Genomic DNA, 9,228 nt, shown 5'->3' on the forward strand with positions numbered 1-9,228 from the left:
TGTGTGTGTGTGTGTATATATATATATATATATATATTTTTTTTTTTTTTTTTTTTAAAGGGAAGCTGCCATTTTTTTTTAATTCAAGGGGGGATATTATTGCCTCTTAATGGGCTACATGAATTTCTGACCCTGATATGAAATTTTATTATAAACACACATATACATATATATAAAAATTTAAAATCGAGCAGAATTAAGTCAGAAAGATTTTGTTGGGGAACAGAACAACCCATTCTGTCTAGCTACAGACAACACAAGCTAAGAACCACCATAATTTATTTATTGCTTTTTAAAGATTTGAATATCACAACTTCACATTGGTTATTTCAGGAGCATTAAAAACAAAATGGTTATTCAGTCTGGGAATAAATTATATATTATATAAAGAAAGCGAGCAAAGAACACTGAAGCGGTTCATGACCTCAGTATAATGTGAGTTAACATTATGCACTTTCGTCGGCGCTGATTTGTGCTGCCTTGTGGGCAGTTGCGCTACGGGCGTCCCGTGTTCATATTCAGTCAGTGAGCGCACACACTGAACAACTCGGTGTTCTCCGCTGTGACGAATCAAAACGTTTCTGATTGGATGTTTCATTCATAAGCTCAACAGAAACGAGTGTGATTGGTTATATTGCTCAATCCTGCAAACCACGCGCAAAAAGAAATCTGAGGCAAAGTCCTGTAAATGTAATGCCGCACTTTTCAATCATTTCATATTTCACATTGTGATAAGCCTAATTCATCTTAATTGTGCAGGCCGTTTTGTGCCCCCTTTTCTTCATTTTAGTGGCATATTTGCCACAAGCCCCCATTCATTTCCGACCCTGATATATACACAAAAAATATATGAAATAACTGTTATTACACTTATATAACATGAATTATTACTCAATCTGTCAAGATCTTCCTGAGTGACTATTCTGAGGTGTGACATGAATGGCAGAAGACGCGGAAAAACGAAAGTACTGTACATTTAAAACTTTTAAATTCTCCTCTGAGTTCTCCTCTGGCAAAAACATTTACTAATATATTAAAATGCAATTTTTATGAGTCTTGTAAAAAATATTGTCACTTTTGAATGCCCCAAGATTACAGCATCTACCGGCAGGGGTTATCTGGACCAAACTAACCAGTAAAGTGAGTCTTGATCTTTTGGCATAAAGACCATTACTACCTATTACCATGTGTTTGATTAGAGTTTTATATTAACTCTAGAGGATGGTAAATCTCCAGAAATAGGATTGAGCACCCCTGCAGTAAAGGCAGACAGCTAGAAAATGCAGACCAAACGTTTTTAAGGTGACAGCTAATCTGATATATCCAGTATTTCACACTTCACAAAAAATAACAGCAAAGCAAAATATGGTATTGAACTGCAGTGTTTGGTATAATGATATTTTGACTGTTGTCTGCAGTACAGATCCGCTTACTGGCAACTTTCTCATCCATATCCTCCATTCCGAAGAAGCAGAATGTCATTAAGTGACATACTGTAATGAAAGACATAATGAAATTACACCATTAAATATGCACATCACTCATCTCAGAGACTTACGACACTGTGCATGACTGGACAAGAGCTCATTAAGTCACTGTAACTCTATCTGTAATGAAGTCATGTGCTGTGATTAAGGCTAAGTCTCAACCATCTTAGCGAACGAGGGACGAGAGCCAAAATCACTCCTATAGTGATGGAGGTGTGAATTACAACAGGTGTACATTGATAATCTGGTAAATCATCACCAATCAAAACACACACATGCACACACAGCCGTAACAGGCCTGTTTGAAAACTGACCTGTGCCATTAGATATTGCTTTTGACCTGTTTATGATTACACAGGAGAACACTGTTAAATGCGCCCCTTACACATTTACACAAATACACACACTGGAACCAAATCCGCATAATTTGTTAGTCAATACTGTTAAGCCGATGAGAAAAGACCAGTGCAGGGTAATGACCTCCATGTCATGTCAATCCATCTCTCCTGCTGCCACAAACACTTTCACACAAAAGTGTGTATGCAATTTGGCAGACAACAGTTTGAACTCTGTAACCTGCTTTCATTTTTCAGTTTTATCTGACAATATACTGCTGTACCCAAGTGAAAAACTAAAAAAAAGAAAAAAGAAAATGAAAATACACTTTCAATTTCATTCAGTTTAGCTGAGTTAAGAGCTCTTTTTCTTTATAAGTCAGTTGTTTCTCAGTTTTATTGGTTGTTTTCTGCATATACCTATTACATCTGTTATCTTTCTATTATCTATTGTTGATATTTAATAATTAATGATCATTTGAAACCAAACAAAAATCAAATAAGAAACAAAAGCAAATAAAATCCTACTGAATAAAGTGAAATTTGATTGTCCTTGTGGCAACAAGTATTGTTGGAATCATATTGCATTAGGATCCTTCCAAATTATTTTAACAAAATTCCTATATTGGATTAAGGAATTTTTTACTAGGATAATGCTTCTATGAAAAATACATAATACAATTTAATAATTAATTAATAAAAAAATTTTCTAGTTTATCTTTTTTGTACATACACTTCTACATATCTACTATCTTTCTATTTTCTATTGATATTAAAATAATCAATGATAATTAATGAATCTGAAGCCAAACAAGTCAAATATGAATCCTCTTTAAATAAATAAATAAATAAATAAATAAATAAATAAAGCAATAATTTTTTTGTTGGAATCACATTGGAAATTATCGCATTAGAATCTTTCAAAATTGTAGCAGAAATTTTGGGGGGGTTTTTCCTTGTATAACTGTATTGGATATAATGGATTTCAGACATTTTATTGTGCATTTTTCATCAAGTATTACAATTATTTTTATTATTATTATTTTTATTAATAATAATATGATTCTTCTTATTCATATTTTATTACATTATTAATACATTTCATTTTTACTAATGATAATAATTTGTACATTATTATTTCATTTTTTCTTTCCTTTTTTAATGCCATGTCAGCTTCTATGGCTATGTTCATGGCGAGAGCCAGGTTTGGTTATATTATTACATTTTATTATTAATAATTAATAATAATAAAAATAATAATAAATTAACAGACCTTTACTGGAAAGTACACAACATACTAGCCCTCCAGATTCACTTTTACTTTGTCTTCACCGCAAAAGTATAAAGCAAATAAGCACCACCAACAACACTACACATCTAACATGTTTCATCATCCATCCCTGCATCCCTGAGAGCCTTTTATTGACTATTATCCTTGTTGTTTGAAAACAAACATTTATACAATTCAAATTTCCCCACTTTTCAGGATGATAGATTAAGGCCCGTTGTTTGCTCATTCGGTACACACATACACCAGTGCAATGTCGAGCAGTACATCGTCAGCCAATTTGTATACACATGCAAGGTGTCTACAGCGTAAGTATCATTATTTATGAAACAACAGCTGACACGAAATCTCTGTGTAGCAGTTATATCACTGAAAGTCTAGAATGCCCTGGTGTCCCTATGTTCCGTTGCCATGCCAACAGAGGCTCCGTTACCACAACAACAGAATCTCTGAGTGATGCTTCACTCTGAAAGACATTCCACACTGTCCTCATCCCTCTGGTCCCCGTCAATCAACATCAAGCTTGATTGACAGCTGCTTCGACCCCACTGACGTGGGTAAAAAACGCTGTCACCTCACGTTAATCAGAAGCGGCGCATCTTAAGAGGGCGATACGAGGGGGATGCGTCATCAGACGTTTTCAGATCCGTTAACTACTTTCGTGTTTTCCCTAGAAAGAGCCTAACGGCGATGAGGAGCGTCTCTGGAGCAGCTCGAGAAAAGAGCAGGAGAGTGAAAGGCAGCTCGACCTCTCCGTCTGTTTCTCACCCTATTTTCTTACCCCCTCTCTCTTTCTCAGTATTTATCGCTCCTGCTCTCGCTTTCATTAACCCACTTAGCTACAATGTCTGACCCAGACCACAGGCACATTACTCAAACTGAATAGAAGGCAGCACGACCAAGAGTAATTTGGGTGAACGCCTGCACAAAAATAAGACAATGGCGCACTGAGGATCACAAACACACACATTCATTGAGACAACAGAAAATTACAGCCCTGGAAGGAAAAACAGACATGTTGTTAAGGCCTTCGAGTAATGCCGAGTTCACACTGCACGATTTTAGCCCGATTTTTCACTCGCCGACAGGTTTTGCAAAATCGCCGACAAATGCCCGAAATCGGAGGCAAATCGGTGCTCGTTCACGCGAGTGACAATCACGCAGTGTGAAAACAACGGCGATCCGACGAGTTTGAAAATCGTGCAGTGTGAACTCGGCATAAGTGACAGAAGATAAAATGGCGATGAGAGAGAGTGAACGTGCGTGCTTAAAAGTGCACATCAAAGATCGAGAATGGTTGGCAATTTTCAGAATATTATTCTACCATTACTAGTTTTAAAATTGTTACAGTATGTGTTCTATGCAAATTTCCTGTAAATGTTGAGTATAACCTGCAACATTTGTCAAAATGGGCAGCATACAATATAGTGTACATACTGTATTCAACAGTACATTCTCAATTGTACTTCATTTCCACTGTGATAAATTAACTTAAAATTATTTAACATCTCTTTCATGACTCATTATTTGATTGAACTGTCAATTTGTGGAACACTTTTGCACCAAATCGATAAAAAAAATTTTTTTTTTTAAAGCAGTTAACCAAGATGTTAACTGGATGCCAGTTGATAAGTTAAACTAAGTGGTTTGGCCAGGTCCGTTTAGGACTATTAGCACCATACTGTGGGCAAAAAGCATTTTCTCTTTTGATGGCCATTCAATTGAGGTAAAAGCTGCATTTATTTATTTTTTTACAAACAAAATACAGTAAAAACACACTGTTTAAAAAAAAAAAAGAAAAATAAATTGTACTGGTAATTTTCTGCCAGGACATTATCCATTATTTTTCCAGACACTTCCAATTACCCTAAAACACAACGCAATGAAGCGCAAAATTTAAAAATACAGGTAAAACGCCTGTAAAAATCAATATGGAAAATTCCTTAATATTAATACAGTACATTGTGCCATATTTTTACAGAATTTATTTCTTACTCTGAAGCAATATTGTGAAATATTATTACAATTTAAAATAATATTTAGCCATTTTAATATATTTAAAAGTGTAATTTGTGGCTAAGCTGAATTTTCAGCTCCAATGATGATCCTTCAGTAATCAGTCTAATATGCTGATTTGCTGCACAAGAAGCATTTCTTATCATTGACTATGTTGAAAACAATTGTCCTGCTTAATATTTTTGTGGAAACCATGAACCCATTTTTTTTCCAAAAAAAAAAAAAATCTTACAGATCCCATACTTTTGAATGGTAGTGTACATTATTCATTAAGTACTATAAAACATCAGAGAGGAAAAGAAAACAGAGTTCTTCCCTTACCTTGAACATTGCCAGCCCAACTCCCATTCTCTCTCCTCAACTCTTGCATGTTGATGTGAGCTGGGTCTTGTCTCTTCCTCTCATAGCCCTGGATGGAGGAGTGACTGACCTTTGAAGTAGTTTGAGAGATTGGTAAGAAAAAGTAGGACTGGCGTAGAGACCGTGGATGAAAGTGTTGGCCCCTACTGTAAATCCAGGCTGGATGACTGAGCACAGGTATTGTCTATTGAATCAAAACTATTAAGAAAAGTCACTCAAGAAAAGTAAGAAAGATGCCTGGCTCACAAATGAAGACAAAATAAAAGACAAGTAAGACTTTGAATGTATGAGCTATGAAAACGATGTTCAGTCAATGAAGAAAAGTTAAGTCTTATATCAAATCTAAGAAATGTACTTAAAATCGAAAATGAACCAGGACAAAGCCTACATTGGCTACAAAATGTGATAGAAATAGAAAAAAAGGTGAAAAGAAGAAGATTTTTCTTGATTCGTTTAAAAGTCAATTTTCATCTGTGAACAAGTCCACAAACTCTGGAGCTGCTTGATGCCCGGTAGTGAAAGGTCTGGTCTTAAATCGTCATTGGTTCAGGTATCCATGTACGTCCTTTGCTGGGTCCTTCTCATGGCACTACTGGAAAAGAAGAGAACAGTATCTTCAGCACATGTTTTCTGGCAAATGATGTTGAAAAAATGTCAAATTTGATGATGGCTTTGGAAAACTGACTGAGATTTTTCCCCTTTTGTTATTTTTTCAGTAGATCTAATATGGAGTGCTCAACACTAAGTGCTTAATTGATATGTAATAGATGAAGTTTAGTCTATTTAGAGCCATAGAAGGGACAGGCATGTTTCACAAACACACAGTAACACACTTACAAAGTACATTTATGTGTTATATTTTTATCGTGTTACTTACCAGTCTAACTGTCCTGTGGCATTTCATCATTAATATTTGGATAATGTTTACAAAAATGTGGTACACAAGACAGAGGGCGAGTGCAAGCATTCAAAAACATAAGACAAGATAGTCGCCTTCCTTTGATGTGTCCATTTCGCCCAATAACAGGCAAGTAAGGTGCTTTTTTGTTTTTGTTTTCATACAGTCCATATATAAGAAAAATGGTGATGGAGATGATGAATTCGGGATGTCTACAGAAAATCTTTTTTTTTTTTTTTAAATCAGCTAAAACTAAATGTTAATTGAGATTTCAAACCAGTCACCAAGAAGAAAGCACAAGCATATAAACTAAATACGATGCATAGAAAATAAAATATCAGTATGAATGGAAAAAGGAGATGTTCAGATTTCCTTCCATCTTAAGTTGCGTCACAACGTCACTTCTTGGATCACCATCCCTTTCTTAGATTCATTTGAAATGAACTGAAAACCAAGGAAAAAAAAAAAACAAATTATATTCAGAGGCAAATACACACTAAATTCTATCAAATGAAAATACTAATAGAGAATATCAAATCAAAGAAGGCAGTTCTGAATTAAAATTATGTATAAAATAAAGCACAAATGGTTAATTCAAGGAGGATAAATTAGGGGATATAAATAACTTACAGTGGGGAGTGAAAAGTTTTCATTCTCTAACGGTCATACAGTGGTCATGCACGACAGCTAAAAACAGGGACCCTCAAAGAGTACAAAGAAAATCAAGAGGTTGTGATAAGAAGAGGAGGTGACGGCCTGTCCGAAAGGTGATAAATGGATGGATAAAATGAGAGTAAAAGCTGGTGAGCACCAGCAGAAAATTAAACACTCAATAAAAAGAAGGAATGAACATAACAGCTCAAATGGACTCGAGCTCGCAAGCAGGTGAGACAAGAAAAAAAATGACTAATCAAAATTTGGAGCAAATACCAATCTATTATTCACAATTCAGATTTCATGTTTCACCAGCTCAGAGGAAGCTGCCAACAACACAAATCACAAGTTCAAAATGTGTCCAAGAACCACAAATTAAGCAGTCACGCCAACCTCACCCATCTCAGGCAAAGCAGAAGCTCATCTGAAATGTGTCTGCAACGATGTCTCAACCGAAATAAAGGACACTGATGCTTGCACTGGACACTGGAGATGAATGGAGGGTATTTCAGACCGGGCAGCCCAAGACCAGATGTGTGTAAGTGTGTTTTAATTGTGTGTGTTACAAAAAAAAGAATGACGGTAAACAAATGTCTTGCTGTTCATAAGTAAAATGGACAGGGTTGGAGAAGGGTAAAAATGGGCATGGAGAAATTATATGTAATTCTTGACACCTGGCTGTCCATTAGTTTAATGCATGTGTGTGTGTATGTGTGTGTCGATGTGTGTTTTATGTGCATGTAAAAAAGGAACACACAAGTACACACACACAGACAAACAGAACGGACAGACACTAAACGAGCCGTTAAACCTACCTAGAAGAATATTAAAGCATCCAGGGGAAAAAATAGTGATACTGAGGGGAGATGGTGGAGGACTAAAAGAACGGTTTAAAAAAAAGAGAGAAAGAAAAAAAATTTAAAAACTGATAAGGAGATGTGGAGATGGTTTTTGAGTCTCTTTCACAATTCTAACCCAACTTTCATTCAGGGAGCATCACACTTTTGGGATGGAGAGAGAAATGGAAGGAATAGGGGATGATCAGAGGAGAGAGATGGCAAGGAGGGACAGGTGAAGGAATGAAGGGGGTCATAAATAGTAAAAAATGAGTGGTAGAGTAAAAAACAAAAACAAACAAACTTGCCCCTTCTTTCTCTTCTCTCCTGTCTCGTCATAAATAGACAAAATTATACACCATATAGATGGAGAAATAGATCAGGAGGCAAATGATGGAGAGAGCGAATAAATGAAAAGATGATGTGCCTCCCAGCACCACGATGAGAAAGAAGAAGAAAAAAAAACGAAAGAAAAAAACAAATACTCCAGTGCCTTCCGTTTTTCTTCTTTTCTTTTAAACAGGGAAAGGTAGGCATTCAGTTTGTTCCTGTCATCCAGTTGTTGCTTTAGTTCTTCTTTCTTTCTCTCTCACTCTTTTTTCCTCTCTTTCTTTCTCTTGGCTTCTGTAGGAGTCCTCCGTTTGCAGTAATAAGTAATAGCCCTTTTCCACATACAGTGACTGAGGCAGAACAGTAGGAAGAGGTGTAATGGTTGCAATGTCTGCCCAACAATTCCACACATCGAGACTGAGCTCTCTCTCTCTCTCTCTCCTCCCTTAAGGATGGGGCGCTGTGGAGTAGGAGTGAGGCAGAGAAAGGAGAATGAGAGGGAGCCCTCTACAGGATAACTGCACAACTGAGAGACAGAAAGAGAGTGAGAAAAAGAGGAAGAGCAGAAAATGTCTTCTCAATTCCAGTTCAGTCAAACTAAATATGAATGAGGCAGCAAACAGGATGCAAAGTTGTAATTTGACAATATATAGCTGTACCAATACCAACCCTCTACATTGCGAGTAAATCACTCGCATATGCGACTAAATCTTACTCTGGGCGACTAAATAATGTCTAACTAGCATTACTACAGTAAAGTTTTTCAGTTTGAATAAACAACAATGTTATTATATGCACAGTATGGGGGATTTTACCAAACACAAGATTAGATTATACAAATAATTAAAGTTTGAAACATATTTACTCAAAAATATATGCAAATTTTATATAATTTCTATAGAAATATTTATTAAAAAATACTTATATATATAAATCTATCCATCTATCTGTCTATATATATATATAGATGGATATATATATATATATATATATATATATATATATATATATGTGTGTGTGTGTG

General features: G+C 35.6%; 1 protein-coding gene across 2 annotated transcripts in view; it reads right to left on the minus strand.

Moving 5' to 3' along the window:
- LOC107712222 (glutamate receptor ionotropic, NMDA 2B-like) overlaps positions 1 to 7,909 on the minus strand; it is a 102,604-nt gene extending 94,695 nt beyond the window's left edge. The window contains exons 1-2 of one of the 2 annotated variants that reach the window (XM_016517389.1): positions 7,854 to 7,909; positions 5,448 to 6,078 (exon numbers count right to left, since the gene is read on the minus strand). In XM_016517389.1, coding sequence (XP_016372875.1) covers positions 5,448 to 5,474 — 27 coding nt within the window. In that variant the 5' untranslated portion in view covers positions 5,475 to 6,078; positions 7,854 to 7,909. Of the gene's footprint in view, positions 1 to 5,447; positions 6,079 to 6,363; positions 6,522 to 7,853 lie in introns of those variants that run through there. The other variant, XM_016517388.1, reaches the window with a different exon arrangement.
- Positions 7,910 to 9,228: the final 1,319 nt, after the last annotated feature.

This window comes from Sinocyclocheilus rhinocerous, unplaced genomic scaffold (genome assembly GCF_001515625.1).
Source record: "Sinocyclocheilus rhinocerous isolate Xijiao unplaced genomic scaffold, SAMN03320098_v1.1 scaffold508, whole genome shotgun sequence".
NCBI lineage: Eukaryota > Metazoa > Chordata > Actinopteri > Cypriniformes > Cyprinidae > Sinocyclocheilus > Sinocyclocheilus rhinocerous.